We start from the raw sequence: 24742 nt of genomic DNA on the forward strand, positions 1-24742 counted from the left end.
CGCAATCTGAGATTTGCTATATGTTAATATGATTATAGGCGATACAATTACTCGCAATGGCAACTATTCCATTTATATTTACATCAAAAAAGTGCATTTGATACCAGTCATGGCAGACTAGTATGCCAACGTGTACATTACAGCGGCGACAATGTCGAAGAGACCAAATAGAAACATGAATGTGATATGGAAAGAAAGAAAGGTTCCATTCGTCCACTCCCGGAGATCAACCCATGTATAATATCCATCGCATTTGTTCGTCAACTGGTTTATATCTTTACGGGCGTCGCTAGCTTCAAAGTGATGGCCTTGCCGGAAAACTTCAACCAGGAGATGGGTGGCTCGCTGCCGACCTTATCGAGGGTCGATGTGCCTCCGCTGGCTGTCACGGTGCCGGTTGGGAAGGTGACCGGCACCGGCACGCTGCAGGTGTTATCCTTCGTGGTGACGGTGACCGAGACAATGGTATTACCGTCGGCGGCGAATGTGTACGAAACCTTGGGCTTGCAGGCATCGAGAGCCTGGCGGTTGAGGAAATAGGTGGCAATATCGTCGTGCTTGAGCGAGATGATGGGCCAGTTCGTCAGGCGGTACATCTCTTGCGCGATCGTCTCGACCCAGCTCATGATGAGCGACATTTTTCCGGTCTGAGAGCCAACAGTGATGCTTTCCACATCCGTCTGCCGCATGTTGGCCTGATGGAACATATAAGGGTCGGCTTGGAGACCTAGCAGATAGCGGGTGTTGGTGGCGCGAGCGTCGTTCAGAAGAGATGTGAAGTCGCCCTGGCCCGCCGAAGTGTCCTTCCACTCCTGGACAGTGCAGTCGGCCTTGTCGCAGTTGTAGTAGATGGTGGTCGCGTAGCGAGGTATGATTGTGATGCCCGTGTTGCCGTTGGACTCCACAGTGCTCGCGAGGGGCCAGAACCTGCTCTGTTGGTTGCGCAGCACCGGTCGGGTATTGTCACCGACGACGTAAGCGATGCCGTTGTCAGTCCAGCCCTTGATGGCATCGGCGTTGTGCAAGCCGGTGATGGCCGGAGGGATGATGCCCTTGGGCGAGAAGCGGGTCGCCCTGTCGATACCCATCTGCTTCAGCCAAGCCTGGTTGAAAGCGATCTCACGCGCGGCATCGTGATACGTTGCATTGTTCAGCTCCTCGTGCGAAAAGGTGTGTGAGACGTGAGCAAACGCGTTGAGATTCGCCGATGACGTGAACCAGGCCGCCAGGGGACTGAGACGCGCACAGGTTAGCGACCAGCCGTACTTTTCAAACTCTGCCGGCCAGAGATCTGTGCCCGTTCCGGGCGTCTTCTTGTACTCGAGAGCAGTGTCTGGAGGGGAGTCGTAGTTGACTGCATACGCAGGCTTGCACAGCGTCGCTCCGGTTGTCGTATTGGTGGCATCGTCAATGTCACCGTTGCCGTTGTGGCCCATCTCGAGCCAGAAGCTTGAGCCGGTAGGCAGACGGGCATTGATATTCCTCTGCCACGTAACGTGTGCGTCGAGATCACCCGTCCGGATCTTGAAGGCGGTGCCGTTAGGCTTATACAGCCCCGTCTCGAGCTGAACGTCATCCACCTGGGCACTTAGGTGAGTCTTGCGCTTGCCGGAAAACAGACCACGAGTCATCCAGTGAATGTAGGCGTGCTGCAGGTAGTTTGTCGTCGCCGACCATTCGGGCGCCCAGCTGATGAACCAGACCATCTGCTGGCGACCCTCGAGGCTGTTAATAACGGCTGCAGTTGTCTTGGTCGTGAAGCTTCCCGCTGCTTCGAAGCTGGCGATTTCCCAGGTAAAGTTGGCCTGCGATATTGTTGCCGGATAGTGCCAGAGCCCTCGGGTGCTTACGCCGGCATTTCTGACTCAAACCTCAGCATTGAACCATCAGAGAGACTGGTGACATATGATGAAAGTAGAAAAGGGTGTAAAAGGGGTAATGAGGCCAGAGAAAGAAAAACAAATGCTAGGGGTAACCGGTCGGGGATGGGGGACGAAAGGGTTCCATCACTCACGCCTTGAGATTTGCGGTCGGAAAGCCAGTTATGTTTGTGAAGCTTATCTTCTGATCGACAGTGTCCTCGCAGCAGCCGGTATTTGCAATCGCCGGCAAAACTCCTGCGCAAGGGCGAGAAATAATGGATTAGCATACATGGATGGCCAGGAAATATACAGACGCTTCCTTGCTCACCAAACTCGGCTTTGGGATACTCATTCAGACGAACCATCCGAACGTTAAAGGCTGACTGGTACGAATGGATCTGCGACCATTGCTGGTCGGTGATGGCGCTTATCCAGGTTGCGTTGACATCATACGAAACATCGTTGATGGTGACGATGGCACCGTAGCGACCTTGAATAAGGGATGAGTTTAGCACTGGCAGAGGCGCGCCAGCTTGGGGAACCAAGAGTTTTTCGTAAGAGATGCCGTAGCCATCGAGACCAAGCGTGGCCTGCTGGGCCTCAACGTCGTTGCGGGCAATGACCAGGACAGTGCTGTCCACGGTGACGGCCACGGCGGCGGTGGAATCACAGTTCCCGATACCTAGGATGGAGCCGATCCAGCAAATGACGTTTTGAAGTAACATTGTGGGCGTGATAAAAAAGAAGGAAACGGGGACTGGAAGAGGGAGGGATGGTGAATGAAACGACAGGTACTGAGGGAATGCTGGGAGGTGGTATCGAAGGACGCGGCAATATACGTCCTATATAAGCCATATTGAAGGCAAACATTTGAAACTTTCCATCCCATCCAGGGGTGAGCTTTGACAGAAAGCCAAGAAATGTTCATGGCTACAGGATGTGTCGATAGTTTGCGGCTTACGTCTCAAGCAAAGACCTATCGTGTTGACGGCTTCTGCGGATGACGTGGAATAGGCCACCAACTATTGGAACTCCGCGGACCAGTTCGCAGCTCAGCTGCCATTAGACCTAGAAATATATCCACTCCTATACATTGAAAGCCATGGGTCAAGTTCTATTTCGGATGAACGTGGTACTGGCCGCGTATGTATCTTGGCCACGACTCGCACTCTCTTGGCCAGTCTATGTTATGGTCATGTAGGCATCCCATGATGCAGAAAGGACGAGCAACGTGGAGCGAGCACAGCACATATGCCGTCTCCTACACACGTGCACCGAAGTATGATTTCAGTCGTTCAAGACGCTACGACAAGCCGCCCTGACCGAACGGTGAGCGGAAAGGGATCCTACTGTTGAGGTTTGAAACACACATTCACTCATCTAAATATCCGCACACACACACACACACGCGCGCGCACGCACACACACGCACACACACACACACGCTCACTCACTCACTCACTCACTCACACACACACACACACACACACACACACACACACACACACACACACACACACACACACACACACACAGAAGCAAATTGGGGAATGGGGTGAGCGTAGTGAGTCAACAGGGCACTGGCCAACTCACGAGCCGAGGCTGCAGATGTAATGGAACATATCATGGTCGTGGAAGAGGGTGGTAGCAGGGGGGTAATGGGGGGAGGAGGGGGGTGTATGGTGACGAAGGTGCAGCACTGGAAAGGAAAGGCCATAGAGTCACAGTTTGATAATATGCACCATGTCATCACAGATGGCAACACCTCAGTGACCCGAGCACAGCCATACGAGGTCAGGCCTCGACGCACGGAGACTTGGCTGTGTAGGATTCCGCATGCAAGAGTGGGGATTGCGGTAGCAGCCAGAGCGCTGGCTGGCATATTCATGTAGTCGTCCTGCGGACTACACGATATCTCTGCCGTCTCTAATTCCTGCGGCCGTATGGAGAAGGAAAGGGGGGGTGGGGATAACTCGGGCATGGGCCTCCGCCATATGCCGGAATCCCGATGGTGGTGTCTGAGCGGTAGGCTAATTAGTGGAACTTCCGAGACAGGAGCCCGAACTCGCCGACGGAGGTAATATTGAGACAATCTAAGAGCGTAGATGCGGTACGGGGAAATAGGGCTCTCCGTTCCCGGGACCCTCGGCGGCAGGGGTAGTGGCCAGTTGGGCCGGTAGGTGTGAATGTGAATGCATGAACTGGCCAGGCATGCCTTTTTGCGCTGCCGCCGTTGCAGCGCAAAACTCGGCATGAACGAGAACTTCCAAAGAGATAATTGGAAGATGAAAGAGGGCGGAAACTGGTTGGTGGTGGCGGTGTTTGCCATGCGCCCCTGGAGTGTTCAGGGGGGGCCGGGGATGGATGGATGACGGCGATCAGTGATCAGGAATAATCACACGGGTCCCAGCACTGCCTCTCTTTCAGCCAGAGAAGAAGCACAGGCCCACTGGGAGTTTACTTATGGTAGCTGCACATTCGAATAGGTTTCGCTTAGGTCCGGAGTCCCATTTGCGCGTTGGTATTCACCAGCTTAGTTCGCCGTGTCGCCCAACTAAATAGCCGTCGAGGAGGGTACAATGTGCCGACAGCTTGGGAAGATTTGAGACTATACGACTGTTGGATTTATAATAGGCATGTGAATACGAAGCTTTCCTCTGTCGATAATTATTTTCAAGTTTGGTTTTTCGAGTCACCCGACGACGTCCATTCGTTTGTCAATCAACTACGGTAGACACCGAGCGGCCCGTGATGGCCTCCATGGAGAAAGCAGAGCCAGTTTTGGCCCCAAAAGCGCCAAATTCTAGAAAGAAGAAATTTATTCTAGGTATTGCTGTGCTTGTGGTTGTCGTCGTCGTCGCGCTGGCCGTGGGCCTAGGCGTGGGCCTCTCACGCAACAAGGGAGACGAAAACGAAAGCAAAAACGATGAAAAAACACCTCCGAGCGCTGGTGGTAGCATTAATCGAACATCCATCTGGAAGCCAGAGGTAGGAACTCCCTGGCAGATTATCCTGAGCAAGCCCATCAAGCTCAGCAGCGACGATGGCGCCGTCTCGCCTAATACGACAGTCTACGACCTTGACATGTTTGAAAACGACGCCGAATCCTTCCGCAAGCTCATAAATGCCGGAATAAATGTCATCTGCTACTTCAGCGCCGGCTCATGGGAAGAGTGGCGCGATGATGCCGCCAAGTTCGACAAAAAGGATCTCGGCAAGGAGCTCGACGGTTGGCCGGGCGAGAAGTGGCTAGATGTGAGGAGCGATTCGGTACGAAGCATCATGAAGGAACGCATAAAGCTGGCTGCTTCAAAGGGATGCATGGCTATTGACCCGGACAACGTGGATGGCTTTGTAAGTTGCGACTTCTGATTCATGCACGTGCAACTGGAGCGAGCTCAAATGCGACGAGTGCTAATATCCATCGTGTTTCCCGCAGCAAAACGAAAACGGCCTTGGACTGACGGCCAACGATGCGGCTGACTTTGTCAAGTTTCTGGCCGGCGAAGCCGCCTCGTACAACATGTCAACGGGCCTCAAGAATGCGGCCGACATTATCGACGACGTGCTCGACGTGGTGCACTTTTCGGTCAACGAGCAGTGCATTGAGATGGCCGAGTGCCCGTCATTTGCGCCTTTCATCAAGGCTGGCAAGCCCGTCTTCAACATTGAGTACCCCGAAGGTGCCCCTGACGATCTCAGCGCACAAGTCACGACCAACATCTGCTCGCACAGGGGAAACGCCGCCGGGACTGAAGGCTTCAGCACCGTCATCAAGAAGATGAACCTGGATGGGTGGGTCGAGTACTGCGACGGCAATAAGTTTGACACTCCCATCAACAGTTGACCTAGTTGCCACTTTTTTCTCTTGTCTTATCCATTATCCCTGCGTTCTTTGGAATGATATCGCTGCGACGAAGTGTGAAAACTAGACTATAGATTACATGTAATACTATTAACGCACATTTTAACTTTATTTGTTATGTCGCGAACATGAGTGAGGGAGTGGATGAGTGAGTGAACAGTTTACAAATGACTCTCGGCTGTGTCTTCACGTTATCCCGGCCACAGTTCCTGCGAATCGCTTCCACGTCGCTGGCCATTTCGTGTATCCGCCGTCGAGCTCATCCGTCACAAAAATACCCGCGACGCCCAAGGAGCAAACCTGCTTGGTGAAGGACTCAACCTTGCTGCCTCTCGCCTCGCACGAGTGGATAATGGCCACCGACTTGGATCGTGTTTCCACCGAGACTCTCTGAAGCTGCTTGTCAATGAAGGAGTCATCCCAATGACCGTGAGATTGCTCAAAAACGACGATATAGTCGGGATGCTCAAAAAAGCCCCGGTCGACTACGACGCCGGGGTTGTATACGACCATGCAGTCCTTGTTGCAATGCATTTTCCATGTTACACGCGTGTGGTCGGCGAGGCCGGCCATAAACGGCACAAAGCGGACCTGTGATGGCACTTCGTCAAAGAAGATACCTTCAACCGCGAGAGCGTCGTTCCAGCGGCAGTAGACGTCGATGTCAGCCGTGATGGCGTCAATATCTCGCTCACCGTAGGTGCAGTGGACGTATCCCAAAGTGCAGATGTTAGGGACCTTGCTCAACCTTTCCAGCACCGCCATGTAACTCGCATCGGGCAGTGGCTCGGAACCCGGGCCGTTATTGGGATTGACGACGGCGATGAAGCGCACCTCTGGGTGTGCAGAAGCGACCTGAAACAGGGGTTCCCATGCCTCATGGAGAGGGTAGATGTACAGGGGTATGAGCACAAACGGCTTGTCCATTGCTTAATGATTGCCTTCTTCGAATGAATACAGTACTTTTGACGAGTGTGCATATTATTCTTTACGAGGTAGGAAATGACGCGAAGGAATCAGCGTGCTGCCCAAGTCGTGATGCAGATATGTGTTTGCACGTTACCCCCTATCTGGACGAGAGGTAGGAATTCCCGGCCCCCGGCCGCCACCCCTGAGCGCAATGACTAGCTGTGCACGACGCCTCCGTCGTCACCGTTGAAGGTCCCACGACATGGGTCCGAGCAGGGGCATCCATGCACCCTGACAATAGTCGATGCGTCTACTTTTAGTCCGTAATAATTCGTTCCATTCATCCGTCCATGTGCAGTACACCACTCTGTAGTCCATCCTCCGTAGTCGGCATACATGTACGGATTACGAAGTACATGTACGGAGTACATACACGTATTTCCTTCTCCGGCCAAGGTGCCGATGAAGCCAGCAGCCTCATGGTGAACGGCCTGATTTAGATTCAACACACAGTCCGCTTTGGCCCTCGATCGGGGGAGAACTGCCACACAAGCTTTAAGCTATTCTCCGGTTCGCATAAATGAACGAGAACATGAAGGTATTTCAATGTACACGCGGTATGAAAAATAAATATTAGGCATAATGTTGCACGGGTAACGAATGTCCCGGCCGTGGGGAGCCGTTGAACCATGCCGTCATCGAGTTGACAAGTTACAGGGTAGCACGCGTGGGGTCTCATCGTGACTCGTATTCGTACGAGATTTGTCTGATCTTCGTATGTACACTTACTGTGAACGGCGTCTTTCCGAAACACCCTGTCGACGGATGCATGCGTTGCTTACTTTCGCATGTGTAGGATGCGCAATTTGCAAAGGTGAGTTCGGTAGTACGGATTACAAAAATAACAATGGCAATGCATATTCAACGGCAGTATCAATATTCAAGTGCTAACATGCGAAATCTATCTGCCCAATCGTTCTACTCCAGGTTGACAGTACAGTACCCGCGACACCCATGGGTGTCAGCTATTGTTGGAATTGTGCAATCCGGTGAGTATCAGAAGCGTCAGTCTAGATAATATAAAAGCAATGTAAAAATGGATTCAATTATTTGTTTGGCGCCATGCATGCTTTTGTCTTGTCCTTTAAAAAATCTCGTGAACCGATGCCGTCGTGTTTCGACTATGTACCAGGAACAACCCGCAGCATCAAGTGGACTGGCCATGGGAAATCAGAAAGTCTTGATGTCGGATCTGGAGACAAAGTTCCACAGGTCCCTTGCGCACTGCGAGATGCTCTCCTTGGTTGACCAGCCTAGCTCCCGCAAGGCGCGATCGTTGGAGGCGACGCAGGAGCCGACATCGCCGGCACGCCGTCCGTCATGGTGAACAGGGATGGACTTGCCAGCTGCCTCCTCTAGGCTTTGCACGGCCTCGTTCACAGTTGTGCCGGTGCCAGATCCCAAGTTGAAGGTCCGGAAAGGGGCGTTCACCTTGGCCGCGATGGCGGCAACGTGACCCCTAGCCACGTCAGAAACATGGATAAAATCGCGGACAGGGGTACCATCACGGGTGTCCCAGTCTGTGCCAAAAACATCAAGCTCCTTCCGGGCTCCCGTAAGGACCTGAGTAATGACGGGAAAGAGGTTGGTCGGCACTCCTTTGGGGTCCTCGCCCAGCAGCCCAGATGGGTCACAGCCGATAGGATTGAAGTAGCGAAGACAGACGATGCGCCAGTCAGGGTCCGACTGGGCGATGTCGGCCAAGATGGCCTCGCAAAAGTATTTAGTACGCGCGTAGGGACTCTGGAGGCCAGACACGAGTGGCTCGGCCACGGTGACATCCCCATCGTCGTTGACGTAGCTCTCCGGGTGGTGCACGACGTCCTCTTCTCGGAGAGGCCGGCCCAAGTCAGCCTTGGTGCCGTACACGGTAGCCGAGGACGAGAAGACAAAGTTGCGAATGTTGTGCTTTCCCAGCAACTCGACAAAGTCAACGAGACCGCAGACGTTGTTCTGGTAGTACTGAATCGGCTTGGCGATGGATTCGGACACGGACTTGAAAGCTGCAAAGTGTATGACTCCAGATATGCGTGATTGCCTCACCAGACGCGGCCCTTCTTCGGCCGAGGCTGCCGGTTTGAAGACGGCGACAGAATACATCTCTAGGAGATGCTTCATCGCCTTACTACGGTAGTCGAGCTTGTGGAAGCACAGGGCAGGAACCGAGCGGCCAGTGCCGTGATAGTGCTTTGAAGCGAGCCCCTGAATTCGCGAAAAGACGGTCTCGAAGCTATTACTGAGGTTGTCGACAATGACGACGTTGTAACCTGCCTTGAGAAGCTCCAGAGTTGTGTGGGATCCGATGAAGCCGAGGCCGCCGATGACGAGGATAAAGTTGCCACCAACACCCGAGGACATTGGGGGCTGATAGAGGCCGCCATCAAGGTCAAGATAAGGCGCATCGCCGTTCGCCGAACCATGTCCGGGAGTTGTGGGAGGGGAGCTAACAGGAGACAGCTGCTCCGAGGAGGTGTTGGAGTCGGTATAAGTCATGGCTGGAGAATCTAGTGAACGGAGTGTCTGTCGTAAAGAATGAGGCTGTGGGGGAAGGATAGGCGGGTAACAGGGACGACGTTTGACTAGAATGATAGTAGTCGATAGAAATGAATGTGATATAATAAGAATGAATGAATGTCAGTCCGCTTGTTGATGTATGCAATGAGAGAGCGATGATCAGAAATCCGACATGGGGATTCCATGCAGATATTTTATACCACACCTGGGACGTATGAAACTTGCCTCACCACAGCTTCTTGCAATCTTAAAATCCAGAGTACTCCAAACACGGGAGGCTCGTCGCCATGATCGGAGGTATACCGCTCCAGCCAAGATGCCTGCCAGGGTGAATAAACTCAGCTCGACACCCCTACGAAGACTATGCGTGCCCGTGCTGATGCAGGGCGGGCATCAGACCCCGGTTTACATCAGGTAGGGCCCCGATTTACGGTGGCTCAAGCATGCACTAAGCTCGCGTCATCCGCATGGCTAATCGACCACAGTCGAATATTATTCTTGGGTCACATTGCTGTGACGCTACGGAAGACACAGACAGTTCGCTTGGCCGTGACAAAAAATGAAGAGTGGATGCGGTGGGTAACCCGGACGAATGTGGTCGAGCTTCTTATTCATGTAATGGACGTGAGAAGGCTTCCTACCCCCAACGGCCGGCATCGCCGCGGAGTTGCAGCGATGGAACTAGGGGTCACAGCGAGCGGCCTCACAGGTCACTACCGGATCTTGCAAATTCAGATTCCTAACGGTCTGCTCTTAGGTCTAGCGGTTTTCTTCCGCTGCAGCGCGTTTTGGACAAAGCAGTTTCACCGTATGAACCCCCCCTCCCCCCTCTTCGTCCTCGCCCCCTTACTTGGGACCAAACGCACGGTGGTTTATTCAACAGACAAGAGCGCTAGATACTCATTCAAACAGCACCATGGAACAATAGGGGCTGGCGGGGGGGGGGGGGGGGAGACCATTGGCAATCGCATAATTACATGCGAAATGCCTGGACCGGAATGTACGGCCCAGGAACACCCGTTGTCAACGAGATAAAATTCACAGAACCGTTTTTGGATTCCCCGGGGTGGCCAAACAGCCTCCAGCCGGTGCAGGATCGTCAAGGTGCTATTCTGGAGCATAACAAGGGCACGGCACAGATATTCCAAAGTATTTTTGCTCCCCTTTCTACAGTAGTCTTTGATTCATAGACATCCAACACACAGCCACAAGCGATCTTTGATGTACTAAAATTAAACAGGGATTTGACTTCAAGGTTTTAGTCGACTTACCAATCGTACATCATGCTGGCTCTTGCATGTCAAGGACGAGCAGGGAGTCTTCAGAAGTAGCCAGCTGACAGTATCGACCTTGTATCTATACACATACATGTAGATGTAGTAAGAGTACGAGTATGAAAAGAACCTATTTCTAAGCTAAGAATCTTGAACAAGCAATGGCTGGTTCCGGACTGCAGCATTCGAGTATCACCGCATCATGAGCTCAGTGGTTCCGAGTATCAGCACATGTGCATGGATGCACATGACAGTCTCCCGAGCTTGGCCGTTTTCGCCCAATAAAATAAGCATGTCGTTACACAAAATTCCCGCTGTGAGAAAATTTTCTTTTCCTTCTTTCGAACGGTCAGCCTTGCGATACAACCAACTCCCGCACGAGGAAGGCCGAAGTGAGGAATCGATGCCAAGAAGAAGTACGTGCATCACGAGCGGCGAATCGCTCTCCACGGCCGTCGGAAACACCCCTGGGGCGGACCTAAAAAGATTTTATTACGTCCACGGTCGTCGTAAGATGAGGAACAACACCACGACCAGCATGCATGGACGTGGGGTCGCAACCATCCCCCCCCCCCCTTTTGGGACACATTCGGATCGTGTACAGGGAACAGTTTTGGACTCGCTCTTACGACCTTTTTAGTTTGTCCGTGGAGGGATCCCAGCTCACAGGGCAAGCTGACGTGACTCGCGGCCGCCGGAACGGCATTTGATCGAATAGGGCCTGCGGATGAAACCGTTCCTCAAAACGACGTTGCACGCCACGTGTCAGCTTTTCAGCTATCTTCTCTACCATTCTCAGCCGTCTCTGAACCGAAGCTGATATCGTTATTGAGAAGGCAGTAACACTTGCATATATCTGTATGATACGAGCGCAATAGCACGTACGATTTGGCCAGAGAGTCGGGCACGGGCACGAGCAAGGGGGGCCGCTCCTTTGTGAGAAGCATACAGTAATAATATTGTACAGTATGATTTTATACCTGTAAAATTAATATCTACGCGCAGTTTCGCCCTCCAAGTACTAGATCTATGCGCCCTGGGCGCTGGACAATGACACTTGTCGAATGAGAACGGCGTACTTGGACCATCATAATTACTACCTGCAAAGTACGAGTGCGCGTGAACAAGCTCGCTTGCCCATCCCTGTTGGATCCACCCCTGATCATCCCCATGTGTACAGGTGTGTGTCTTAATATGGTACATATACAAGTTTGTGATTACTTGTAATACACCTGTTTGTTTGCATGTTTGCCGTTGGCAGTCCGTCCCCTCATCGGGGTGGAGTCCGGGAACAGATATCATACCTACCGTTGCCGCTCGGCCGCCGCCTGGGCCAACTCTTTGACGGTTCGAGTGGGTATTATGGGCCAGACAGAAACCTTCGAATATGAAAGTTAAAAAAACGAACCTGGAGTCGACAACGGCGGAGTTGGGTCCTCCTCAGTCCCGTGCCGCCGCCCACCGCAATAATCTTGTTTGTTTCTATGGCTGTTTGTACATGTGCCCGGGCTTTGACGGGGACGCCGAACCTTTCGTCGGTGCCATTACTCTTACCGGAAAAAAGGCTGGTGCCACCGACGAATAACATGGCCTTGCCAATACACACATTCGCTTCTATCCACAATGTCCAACTGTGGTAAGAATTACCGGTATTGGAGCAAGAAAAGTCTGTACTTTGTAACGTAATAGGGTGTGTGGTCAGTCATACATAGTTGCGTTGCCTGTTGAGTAAATGTGACGACCGCCCCCTCTCTCGTTCCCTTGCGTCCAGAACGCTGTCTCGTTCCCCAATTGAGCGGACCCCAACTGCAACATCATTTTCAATCGTTTACCCAATTTATCGTCCTGCAGCTCGCGCGAATTGCCATGCCTTGGTAGCCGGTCCTTCCCGTTATCGTTTCTCTGCTCGTCGTCATTACGCTTGCTCCGTCACAAGATGACTTCGTTCTTCCAGCCCGGGTCGAATGATCCAACGATCATCGAGTGCGGGCATTCAAGATTCCAGGTCTACTGCAATTCCGTGCTACCAGTAGAGAAACTCCTTCAGACCTGGTATCAAGAGGCCAACTTGGCGGTTGGCGTAGCTGCTGTTGGCGTGCCCATCCTCTTATGGATTCTTCACTCACTGAGGCAAACATGGGGCGCAAGGATCACCACAGGATGGAGGTAGGTTTCCCTTTGGAATATGTAATTGCCATCGCTCCCATGTCTCCTTTGCTCATTATGGAAAAGGTTACCGAGGAGGAGAGAGCCGATATCCAGAGGTCACGACAAAAGTGCGAATGCCGCTCCGATATCCTTTGAATCTACCAAGTCGTTTCGCATCTATTCCGCAACCGAGAGTCAGTCAGAGCTCGGCGATGCCAGACAGTATGATTTGAGCATCTTTCCGCTCACGGCCACCGGGAGAAGCTCATCTCAGTCCCAGTACCAGGGGGGCTTCATGTCCGATTCCAACCTAATCGGGTCACTGAGTAGGACGCGTGGTAACAGCACACGGGCCTCGAGTATAACGGCGGCAACGATACCCAACAAGATGAGTATGGCTTCTGTCGATCTGGGAACCCTCGGTTCCGCCGCGTTGGAAGAGAATGCACTTGACCATACGGCCAACTTTTTAGCCGATTCTTGCTTGGAGAACAGCTTGGCCGGCCTGGCGGTCCGTTCTTCCACGACGATAGAGCCTCGGCAGGTTGAGCGGCTCTTGGAATTGCTCTGTCGCAAGGATGTGTCTGTCCTGCTGATCTGTCACCATGACTCGGACGAGTTGGATGCGATCAGATTCGAGCACGCTTCGGGTCTCGTCATTGAGAACGCAACGATGCTACGGAACGGCGAGCGTAGAGATTATTTCGGGGCCAAGCGACTTCGAGACCTCATGGGGCGATGCGGCCAAGAGCGCGAACGACGACCTGACTTCTTCGTAGGCTTCCTTGAACTCTGGCACAAGCGTCCCCATCCGTCCATCATTCGACGGGCCGTCAAGCTAGCCGATCACTTCGGAGCCGTCGTCGAACATGGACCGGTGAATCCCAAGCTGAGGATTGAGACTTGCTCAGATGATGCAACCCGGACCTTGAGCGGGTTCGAGTATCTGCGACGAGGGGATCTAACGGAGGTGAGTCCGCATCAGATGAGATCTATGAATTTCGTTAACCTATAACGAAAAAAGTTGCAAAAGTGCTGGACATCAGATGTGAGAAAGGTCTGGGTGCCGAACAGCGAGCCGGTACCAGAAAACGTCCGGTCCCTGCCTCTCCAGGACCTCGACTTGGCCATACCGTATGCCTCTCATTTTCTCAACCAGCAGTCGTTGCCTCTAGAGCTTGGCGTGGTGCGAGATGAGCATCCGGCGCTCACGGCGGCTCCCGAGTACGCCTCGATTGCGCCGAGGCGACGAGACTTCTGGGAGATTGCTGCCAACGGCGTCGCCTTCTCGCATCTTGGCTGCTTTTCCCTTGTGGCAGAACCATCTGCCGAGGACTATGTTGCAGTCGTGGCGACTCAGAGTCATCTTAAGGAGCTCCAGATGCTACGCGCTTGTACGGCCCCGGAAACGCACCGAATGCTGGAGGAGCTTCGACCCCTGACATCCGAACGAAACGAATGCGGTCATCTTATCCAAGACCTGGTTCGGGGCCTCGAGTCACAGCAAGTTGTCGTATATAAGGGGCTTGATACCGGCTTTCGTGTTCCCGATGGCGATGGCTACTTCTGGGGCGTGGCAAAGGCTCGGGAGGGCGATCCTTCGGCACTCTCCGTCGACATCTTCATCTCGCAGGCGGCACCCCACGACGCGGCAACTGTTTTGCATACCTGGCTAGCCCATCGCGGCATCCGTCGTTCTGTTCGCTTTGATGCCGAGACAAAGCTCGAAAAGGCAAACGGGCAAAACGACGAGAGCGGCCTACCCCTGAGCGTCCGGGTCGCGCTTGAGAGGGCAACGGATGCCGAGAGGCTCCAGATGCTTCAGCAGATGCGCGTTTCCCAGCTTCATCACCGACTTCGGGGGCCAATAACCATGTTCTGCCGATCCATGCTCATAGACCAGACCTCCAAACAGAACTGGAACCAGTGTCACGCACGGGGTATCCTGGATGGTTCCATGTCCGCCGAGACCATGTTCCGCACCAGGCTCGCATTCTTTGCCCGCTGCGGTGCAACGGAGCTCCCGTGTGTTGAAAATCTCGTTACACTCTACGAACTTGTTGAAAGGACCATCCATGATGCCCTTTTCTACGGCGATAGGGAGCCCATAAACGCCTTCACAAATGCCCTCGTCAAGGCCTTCCGTCCAGGCGCTTCCTCCGACAGTGGTGGGTTCGTTGATGTCAATGCCGATCTCTTTGCCCTTACGTTCTTCAGTATTTTGCGAAAAGTATCGTTCGAAGAAGTGTATATCGAGTCGACGGACCGGTGCCCCATCTTCCTGGCCTGCCCGGACCAAGCCGCCGTCTTTTCCGAGCTTTGGGTTCTCGGCTCCCAATGCGAGATCTTTCTCGGCCTGTTACCCTCGGACTTGGGCGAGATCATATACAATCGATACAAGGATTTCTTGGAGGAGCGACCGCCCTTGGCCAGCGACCGCGAGAACAATGAGATCATGACGATGTACTCGAGTGGCGAGGGTCCGCCCCCCTCGAACAACGACGCAGGCAAGGAAAAGGAAACACCGCAAGTCCAAACAACGCATGAGATCTTAGTCAAGTGGAGGAAGCGATTCACCGAGTTTGGCGCCATGTCCATCTTTTGCTTACCCGCTATCATCGACGTCCTGCTACTTACATTTGTCGGTCGAGGCATGTTCATGACAGCCTACATGGACCCCTCGCATCTGCAAGCTGCTGGATACGCTCTCCTCATTGCTCTTCTCATGACGGCTGGCATTACTGGTTGGGTCGGCAGCACAGGCGCGTACTATCTTGCCCATTATGCTTACGACAATATGACGACCTTTCACGTACAGCGTCTTTCAGGAGGTTTCGTCCTGACGATCGTCGTTGCTATAGGCGGTTTTGTCACCTTTACGGTACAAACATCGGCGGCTGTTGGCTTCGTATTCGTTGCATTCCTCATCGTCATCACCACCTACTTGAATTTGCTTGGCGTCATGGCCACCATGCATCAGCACGGGAGCCCCATGACTTCTGGTCGCACAGTACTATGGAGAACCATACCCGTGTTGCTCCTGTCGCCCATTATCTCGACGTTTGTCAACAGTCATGACCTCGAAATCTATCTCCCTATCACATACTCGACGATTCTGCTCCTACTATATCAGTACCGTCGTCTTTGTCACGAGTGGGCGGGCTGGATGAAAATGATACCAGAGGTGTCCGAGAAAGAAATCAACATGTGGTACACTTCTAGTCGAGAGCTGGAAGAGAATGATGGAGATGCGGAAAAGACAGATGGTGATTCCAAGGTTGCTCAGGCTGCTCTCCGCATGGCCGTTTCTTCCTATTCTCAGCGTAGCCGAGATGCCGTGTCGTCAGGCCTCCTCAAGGACGAGTTTGTCAGTCGCATCGCCGATGGCATGCCCTACATCGATTGGCTCTTTAAGAAGACAAACCCCGATGGCAACATGCCCGAAGTTTTCAGCAGCGCCTGGTTCACACAGCTAGGCGAAGCTAAGAAGCAACAGCAGCAATTGTCTCGAGGCCTCAAGGAGCACAACATCATGTTGCTTTTCCGTAACGCTCGATATGACATGGGGCAAAACCTTGGCCTTTTCCTCGTCGCCCTCATGGATCGCTGGGTCAGCATCGCGATGAGCGCGAGGGAGCCACACCGCAGCATATACACCGATTCTCGCGCTCGTTATGGCATTTGCTTCTGCATCCTATACTTTTGCTTCGCCGTCATGATGCTTGATGTCATCCTTCAAGACTACTGGACTCTCCGCTTCGTTCTTTCCAAGGAGAAGCTCATAGACTATCGGCACGCGCGAGCGGTGGCGAGAGACTGGGAAAGCATGCGACGGAGGACGCTTGTCTCGGCCCTGGCCAGGCTTCTCGGGCACATCACCTTCATTTTTGGCATCACCACCATCTTGCTATGGGCTTTTGTGGAGAGTGCGGAAACAACGATTCTGTACTACTTGTACATACTCGGATACACGAGCGTCATCGTCTTTCAGTTCAACCGCTGCTTCACCACCAACATCCCCGTTCACGTCACCATCATCTTCGCTTCGGCTGTCGTTGGCTTCCTTGCCGGATGCGCGCTGCACGCAATTCCCGCCACTGCCGGCTGGCTCTACTCGGACGTTGTAGCCCAAAACATTGCTGCCGTTTCTGCTGCATTGGGAACGCTCATGTGGTCCTGGAAGGATTGGACCGCACCTGGAGCCGAGTCTGCTCCCCTTTTCGCCGTCGCACCGAAACGCGATATTTGGCTCCAGCGAAATCTCCGAGCAGCATCCGATGTTGAATCCAAGGTCATGGTGGGAAAGGCCCAGAAAGTTGTCGGCCCCGTGACGAAGTTCGAGGACCAGTCCGTGATGAGCCAAAAGATAACCCAGCTTCTGCATCGTAGCCTCAAGACGCAGAATAGAATGGTGAAAACAACCCCCTGGTCCATCGGCATCATCCGGACGGCCATCCGGAGATGGGAACAAGGACGGATCAAGATCACCGTGGTCAGCCAGGAGAAGTTTACCAAGGCTGGCTTGCGAGATATCTGCTCGTTTAGCCAGGTCGATGGGGAAGTTGTCAAGGTTGTCGCCGGATTTCTTCGAGAGGCAGAACTGCGTCTGCCGTCATGGAAGTCCCAGCTGGCCACCATGTTGGCCGAATCATTGCTATACCACGTTGCCCGAGTCGACGGCATGTTGTCGCATTCCCAGGCTGTCCAAGCGGAGCACTTCATCCACCGAAGCGCAATTATGTCGAAACGCATAGAGCTGGAGCTTGCGACGGCTGATTTTAGCAACCTATCACGATTCGTTCGTAAAAGCAACGCCGAAATCATGCGGCATTTGTGTCTTGACGTCGATGTCGATTCCGGCTGGGAGACGCTCCCTCTCGGCGCGAGGGAGGCCATCTTTGCACGGATCACAGGTCACAACGTTGCCTTATCTGAGGATCTTTGCAGATGGCTTTCAGACCGAGAGCTTGACATGCAGACGCTCGACTTCCACCTGCAGCTGACGCTCGCCATCTATTGCAAGTCGGATGAGCGATACAAGACGGCTGTCTACCTGTCTCGAAATAGCAACCCGACCGCCCTGGCCACTGTGCCGGAACTGAGACCCGTCCGGCTTACCACTGGTCGTCTGGGCTTTTCCCGCCTGTTCCTCCGTTGCGTGGAGACAGTTCCGCTCGCCTTTGTCAAATGGGTGGCCGTCATATCGGGTGGCGGTGCGGATATCGAACGGGAGCTCTCGTATTCCTTGCGAAACTTTTACTTCCGTCGCTTGATTCTCTACTTCACTCTCAGTGTGTGGAAAGCTTGCTGGCTGATGAAGAATTTCTGGGTTTCCTTGCTGCTCGTCTATCACCGCCCAGCCCTCGTCAACATCACTCGGCTCGCTCGAAAAGGGGCTCGCCGGGTGATTAAAAAGAACTGCATCACCGCCGAGCTCCGCGACAAAACCATCACTGGATTTGCCATTGAGGGCGGTGATGAAGACGGAGGTATGGTTCTAGAAGCCTTTGAAGGAGCCCTCCTGCAGCAGCCGTCGCAGGAGAAGAAGCCCATCTTCAAGGCAACGTACGATATGAACCTGAGGCTCACGTCCAGACTCGACAGCGACGGAAACACTTCGACTTATCAATACACCCCGGGTTCCAGGAGCAGATGGCCTGTTTCTAAAGAGATAGTAGACTCCACCTGCCGAACGATAAGCTTTTACGACAAGTATGGACGCACCCTACACGGCGTAACCTCGCCCGGGTCGGCCGCCTACGCCTTTCACTACCATTACAAGACGGCGCCGAAGGGAAGCCCGGATCTTCTCCGTGCTGACTTCAAGCCTCTGAGCGCAGCATCAAGCGACAGGCTTTCAGTCTTCTGGGGCATGCCGTCAGGGGGGGACGGGTCCAAGGCTGAGGCCTATGATTGGTCTCCGTCCGAAAAGATTCGCCGCATAGTCCGCGTGGTCGATGGCAAGAAGTTTGTGACAGAGATTGAATATCACCACCGTCGAGACCCTGTAGTCACGACGATACTTGAAGGAGCAGATGACGGCCAGAAGACTGCAATTTCGCATCCGCCCCGCGTCTTCCCCGAGGAGGAGACTCTCCTTAAACGACCGGGAAATCTCATGTTCGAACTTGACGATATCCTCATCCACCATGGACTCCTTCAAGTCAAACGCATGAGGCACGCCGCCAAGAGTAGACGATCCGTCATTCCCCACTGGACAGCTCTACCCATGTGGGGGAGCCGAGTATACAGGCCCGTTCCGACCTGGCACATTCGGACAGCCCTCTGGCGAGGTTGGCTCGGCTGCGAACTCGACGCCGTATCGGCTTGCTGGCTCGATGAGCTCATCTTACGAGAAGAGCCTCTGCTTCGCACCTACTGGCGCGCTCGTGACATTGGAGATGTCGAAGCTGCCCGGCAGGCCCTCAACGGCGGTATCGACCAGATCGTCTCAGCCATCGATCTCGAGACCGAAGTCTCCGAGCTCTGTCTCCTCCCTATTCGAACAGCCGATCTCTACGCCATGGGTCTCGGAAAGGATGCTACCCAGGTAACGAATCGTCCACAAGACTGTTACCGCGACACCGGGGATCGCATATCCGTCATCGTCAACGACATCGGTTGTTGGCCTGAAGCCCCTGGCGGAGTCTCAAATTGCCGGAGGGATCTTGTCAACGGGCACAGCACAATTAGGAACCACGTTCTCGCAGAGTGTGCTAATGAGTATGGCATCCCACGCTTTCAAGTTGAGAGAAATGTCCAATCCCTCAAGCTGCTCCCCCTTTGGGGTCTCGACGGCAAAGATGCCCATCACGGCCTCATCGACAACATCCTTCAGTCGCAGGTGGACGAGAAGATGCACGACACGGAGACCCAGCGAGACATTGCGGGCGTCTTCGTCCCCTTGCTGAAAGACTATGTCAAGGGTGCCCGCACAAAGCGCTACTCGCGCGCCGACCTCGTAAAGTACACCAATGTGATGCTTTCCATCGCCAAATACTACGAGCACAAAGACTACAACCGAACTTGGAACTCCAAGGAGGTCGAGGACGCCTGGGCCGAGGCTTGGCTGATGCCATACAACGACGCCAACATCAACGACCCTGGAGACTACTTTGACATCCAGAGGCCCAGCTTCTACGACTTTCGCGAGGCCATGGGCATCTACATGGCATATTTCTTCATCTTTTCCGTCCAGGTGCCGGATGAGTGCCCCAGGGTCTTTCAGAGCACGCACCACGGCATCAGCAGCTTGTTTGGCATGATCCTCAAGTATCGCCGCGGCGTTACCTTTGGCATCTGGGACCACGCCATCCTGTGGCGCGAGTCATGTCTCAACATTAGTCCTGCGCAGTGCGAGCTACCCATTTCCGTACAGATGATGCTGCTGTCCGGCATCCGTATGGCCACACGCCTGGCATACTTCCATGCCGACGTCGTCACGCCGTGCACCTCCTTATTCAACCCGTACGTGCCCCCCCTTTCCACTCTGTTCTCCTTCCCTGTCCACAGCTCCGATGTCCCCCCTGCTGTTTTCTGCTTTCCATATTTCTCATGCCCTCCGATAACTTCCTTTAGCTAACAGGCGGTCCTAGAATGTGGGAGACGGAGCTCGGTAGCGACAGGGGCCAGCTTTGCAACCGAAATCACTTCCGTCGCAAGATCGAACCAATCGTCAACGGCATCAGCAACATGGACTCGTTCACGCCAGTCGACAGGGTTCGCACGGACAAACCAACCGTTGTCATGCTGTCCAACATCCAGTTCATCAAGGGCATCAAGACCGCCATCCTGGCTGCCGACGTCATCGTCAACAGGTACGGTTTCCGGGACTACAAGCTCATGGTGTACGGCGCCAAGGACCGTCAGCCGTCATACGCTCTTGAGATGGACAAACTCATCGTCAAGTGTGGCCTGTCCGATAACGTGATTCTAGCCGGCTTCGGCAAGCCAAAGGAGGTGCTCAAGGACGCATGGCTCTTCATGAACTCGTCCGTCTCCGAGGGCCTTCCACTTGCCATCGGAGAGGCCGCCCTTGCTGGTGTTCCCATCGTCGCTACGGAGGTCGGCGCGACCGCATTGGTCATGACGGACCCTGAAGATCAGGAACAGCGATACGGCGAGGTCGTAGCGCCTAATGATCCCGTAGCACTTGCGAGAGCCCAGCTCAATATCCTCTGCATGGTCGGCCCGTGGACAAAGTTCACAACCGAAAGCAAGAGCGCGACGCCTCTGTCACTGCCAGACGACATCACACCCGACGACGTTGAGTGGCTCTCTCGCCGCATGCACGAGAGGAGCAAGGACAGACGTAAACTCGGGCTTCGCTCGCGAGAAGTGGTCCTCCACAGCTTCCACGGAAATCGTTACCTGAGGGAGCACGAGCAGATGTACTGGATCCAGTGGCACATGTCAAAGATGCGAGCCGACATTGCCCTCATGACATCGTCCAATAATGACTTCAAATTTTCTTCACCGCCACCCCTGAGATACACTGAGGAGGCGCCAAACGAAGAGGACATTGACGACGTGAGCGAAGCTGCCGAGGCAGCACGATACGCCGAGGAGGAAACCCTCCTAAGGTCGGCCGTCTTGCTACCAGGGGCTCAGCACGACCTCGAATCGCAACTCGGCGAAAAGGAGGGCCGCTTCTCCCGCTTGTCCAAAATGCTGCGGGAGCCAAAGCGCATCGATATCGACATTGATTCTGCGTCATTCATAGAGTCCGGAAGGTCTAGCCGATTCAGCAACTGGCAGGGTTAATTTTTCGTAGTCATTCATTGAGGGGATATTTTTTCTTGACGTCCGCAGCGGCGTCCACAGTGGCGTGGGTATGGAAGATGAAGCTGCCGACAAGCTTAACAATGAGCACAAAAACACTCGCATTGCAGTAACTTTTTTTTTGTAAACCACACGACGCCTAATCTAAGTTTCAAAGTATTTCTTACTATTTCTTACTTCTTTAAAAAAACGAATACATTCTTTGTAAAGCTTGACTCAATATGACCTCGATAACAACCTCACTTCGACATGTTCAAATCTGCCAGTGCATAGTCCCAACTCACCATCAGCGGCATTGAGCTACATGTCAACTCACAAGGTATTAGAATTCATTTCCTCTTCTCAATACTAAGATTTTCCTGGCCCGATTTTCCCCTTGTCGTGCTTGAGAAATGGAGATACGTTTCTCTTCAGTGGCGGGGTTTCCGGTGCTGCTGCAATGCCAGAGCATAATTCCAGCTTCAGTAACACGTAAACAGGGAAGCGCCACGATGCTATTAACTCCCTCACTGGGTTAGCATTGAATTTGTGTGAATTTTTGATTTTCATGGATGCGAACCATGATCCATCAAACTAAAGAAAAGGATTTTCCCATCTTGGCACATCTGTTCCTGCGTATTGTGATCCCGAATTATTACTGTATTGCCCATCACGATTGAATATCACAATGGATTCTGTTTCACTCCGTTATTTTTTTCAGGCCCTTTTCCTGCTGTGTCATTCATACAGCATCAACGCAAAAACGATGTGGTCATCAACACCGGCGATCTTTGGCGGTGGCAATACGGGATACCCAGTTGGAAATGGAATGCTTGGGGGTACGTCACATCTTTCACGGACTTGGAGGTGTGTGCTGAAATGTCATAGCCATGCAGTTTGGCAACCCAGGCAAGGAACAGATTCTGCTGAACGTCGATTCAATGTGGTCTGGTGGTGTGAAACAATTTCCGGTATGTCTAGCTTGCACGTATGTGCCTCCAATTCTGACAGGGCTGGAGGAATATCGCGGAGGCAATCCCACTTCAAACATGTCAGAGATCCTCGCCGAGCTTCGCGAAAAGATCTTCCTGGACGGAACAGGCAGTATGTTGAGCTCACCACCGCTCCACGCCCTGCTTCAATGCTGACTAGACTGTTGCCACAGACGCGTCCCAAATGGCGGGTAGCAGTGAGGGATTTGGAGAATATCGTATTCTGGGCAATTTTAGCATCAATATCGATCATCCTGGCAAATTTGATGACTACAAGCGGAGCCTCGACCTCGAAACGGGCACTTATAGGACCAGCTACCGAGTCGACGACAGCAACTATAATACCTTGTTATTCTGCTCACACCCATCTCGTGTGTGCGTCTACCGCGTGAGCTCGACAAAACCACTGCCAAATGTACATGTCAAGTTCAACGATGGGCTCCCAGAGTCGGAGCAAACGTCTTCGAGCTGCGGTACCCAGTACAGTTATCTTGACGGCGTGATGAAACCGGGACAGTTGCGAGGGATGCAATTCAGTGCCTTTGCGAGAGTTGCCGGGACCCATGCAAGGCCATGTCGCTGTTCCAAAGGAACATTGACCATTCGGGGACGGAGAAAGTACCAAACGCTGACGCTCGTTTTCAGCGCCGATACCAACTACGAGTCCAGGAAAGGCAACAAGGCTGAGAATTATCGATTTCTTGAGGGGAAATCTGCCGAGAGGGTCATCTACCATACGTATAATGCCATTCACCTGACCATGAAGAAAAGGGTTCGGGAACAGACCAAAGACTACAACGCAAATCTGAACGGATTCATCCTTGACTTGCCGGACCACAGAAACTCGTCGAAGGCGGAGACAGCCACGCTATTTGCTCGCTACAGGGCGGAGGGAAAGGGGGATCCGTTCGTGGAAAGCCTTCTATTCGACTACTCGCGTTACCTGCTGCTCGCCTCCTCTCGAAAAAGATCTCTGCCTCCCAGTGTCCAGGGTCGATGGATAGAGCGGATGGACAGGGAGCGCGGCGCCGAATACAGTGCCAACATCCACCTTCAGGCGAACTACTGGGTCGCGCACCAGACCGGCATGGACGACACCTTGCATGCTCTTTGGGAATTCCTGAAGAACACGCTGGCAACGAGGGGATCGGAGACAGCCAAGCTTCTCTACAATGCCAGCGGTTGGGTCGCCCACAACGAACTCAATATTTTTGGTTACACCGGCATCAAGGGCGAAGCTGAATGGAACAACTGTACGTCGGTGTCTGTCGATGGACATCCACCTATCCCTTCCCCTTTCCGCCTGTGAGGAGAAGCGTTGATAAACTGACGAGTAAACGAGATCCCATTTCTGCCGCCTGGCTCATGCAGCACGTTTGGGACCACTTCGAGTACAGCCAGGACCGGACGTTCCTCCGGACGACGGGATACCCGCTCATGAGAGACGTCTCCAAGTTCTGGCTCTCCCAGCTGCAGGAAGATAAATACAGCAAGGACGGTAGCCTCGTGGCGAATCCGTGCACGAGCCCGGAGCATGGCCCTACGACCTTTGGCTGTGCTCACTTCCAGCAGCTGATCCATCAAATCTTGGAGACAACGCGGCGAGCGATGCGGCATGTCAAGGTTTGCGACAAAGTCTTCCAATCGAAGCTTGACACCGCCATAAGTCACCTCGACAAGGGCCTCCACCTGACCAGCCAGGGCAGCATCAAGGAATGGAAGCTGCCCGAGTCGGAGGGCCACGAGACGGACGACAAGAGCCAACACCTGTCTCACCTCGTCGGCTGGTTCCCGGGCTACTCCATCGCCTCGTTTCAGGACGGCTACCGGAACTCGACGATTCAGCAAGCCGTCAAGTCCAGCCTCGAATCGCGCGGAACGGGCGAGGAAAACGGCAACAGCAGCTGGGCCAAGGCATGGCGGGCGGCGTGCTGGGCGCGGCTGAACAACACGGAGCAGGCCTACGCGCATCTTCGACGGCTCATCCAAAGCAACATTGCCGAAAACGGCCTTTCGACTTCCTCGGGACCGGATTCACCATTCCAAATGTCGGGCAACATGGCCTTGGCAGGTGCCATACTAAGCATGCTCGTCGTCGATCTCCCGCTGCCACACAGTCGAATAGGGGAGGCTCGAACGGTCGTTCTGGGGCCTGCCATTCCCTCCATGTGGGCTGGAGGCAAAGTCACAGGCTTGATGCTTCGAGGCGGTTGGAAGGTCGACTTTAGCTGGGACGCCAATGGCAAGGTAGACAAGGCAGAGCTGCACGGTAAGGGTAGGGGGGAGGTTGTGCTTGTGAACGTGGATGGAGTCATCATGAACTAGCCTAGCTGGCAAGACCATCGTCCATCCTCGTTT

At 53.6% G+C, this 24742-nt stretch overlaps 6 protein-coding genes across 6 annotated transcripts; 3 read left to right on the forward strand and 3 right to left on the reverse strand.

Moving 5' to 3' along the window:
• Positions 1 to 269: 269 nt before the first annotated feature.
• DCS_01954 (extracellular serine-rich protein) lies at positions 270 to 2587 on the reverse strand (the record flags this gene model as incomplete). Its single annotated transcript, XM_040799285.1, has 2 exons — positions 270 to 1805; positions 2177 to 2587. The coding sequence occupies 2 exons, from the start codon at positions 2585 to 2587 to the stop codon at positions 270 to 272; spliced, it is 1947 nt and encodes a 648-aa protein (XP_040660168.1).
• Positions 2588 to 4613: 2026 nt separating this feature from the next.
• On the forward strand, positions 4614 to 5709 carry DCS_01955 (endo alpha-1,4 polygalactosaminidase precursor; the record flags this gene model as incomplete). Its single annotated transcript, XM_040799286.1, has 2 exons — positions 4614 to 5216; positions 5302 to 5709. The coding sequence occupies 2 exons, from the start codon at positions 4614 to 4616 to the stop codon at positions 5707 to 5709; spliced, it is 1011 nt and encodes a 336-aa protein (XP_040660169.1).
• Positions 5710 to 5913: 204 nt separating this feature from the next.
• DCS_01956 (uncharacterized protein) lies at positions 5914 to 6654 on the reverse strand (the record flags this gene model as incomplete). The annotated part of the gene is made up of 1 exon (XM_040799287.1): positions 5914 to 6654. The coding sequence occupies one exon, from the start codon at positions 6652 to 6654 to the stop codon at positions 5914 to 5916; it is 741 nt and encodes a 246-aa protein (XP_040660170.1).
• Positions 6655 to 7817: 1163 nt separating this feature from the next.
• DCS_01957 (UDP-glucose 4-epimerase) lies at positions 7818 to 9189 on the reverse strand (the record flags this gene model as incomplete). The annotated part of the gene is made up of 3 exons (XM_040799288.1): positions 7818 to 7949; positions 8128 to 8259; positions 8362 to 9189. 3 exons carry the CDS (start codon positions 9187 to 9189, stop codon positions 7818 to 7820), a joined length of 1092 nt encoding a protein of 363 aa, XP_040660171.1.
• Positions 9190 to 12420: 3231 nt separating this feature from the next.
• DCS_01958 (glycosyl transferase) lies at positions 12421 to 21395 on the forward strand (the record flags this gene model as incomplete). The annotated part of the gene is made up of 4 exons (XM_040799289.1): positions 12421 to 12650; positions 12717 to 13602; positions 13657 to 20099; positions 20228 to 21395. The coding sequence occupies 4 exons, from the start codon at positions 12421 to 12423 to the stop codon at positions 21393 to 21395; spliced, it is 8727 nt and encodes a 2908-aa protein (XP_040660172.1).
• Positions 21396 to 22158: 763 nt separating this feature from the next.
• On the forward strand, positions 22159 to 24709 carry DCS_01959 (putative glycoside hydrolase family 95 protein; the record flags this gene model as incomplete). Its single annotated transcript, XM_040799290.1, has 6 exons — positions 22159 to 22231; positions 22281 to 22363; positions 22412 to 22496; positions 22558 to 22759; positions 23030 to 23637; positions 23727 to 24709. The coding sequence occupies 6 exons, from the start codon at positions 22159 to 22161 to the stop codon at positions 24707 to 24709; spliced, it is 2034 nt and encodes a 677-aa protein (XP_040660173.1).
• Positions 24710 to 24742: the final 33 nt, after the last annotated feature.

Source organism: Drechmeria coniospora, chromosome 01, assembly GCF_001625195.1.
Source record: "Drechmeria coniospora strain ARSEF 6962 chromosome 01, whole genome shotgun sequence".
In the NCBI taxonomy this organism is placed as follows: Eukaryota; Fungi; Ascomycota; class Sordariomycetes; order Hypocreales; family Ophiocordycipitaceae; genus Drechmeria; species Drechmeria coniospora.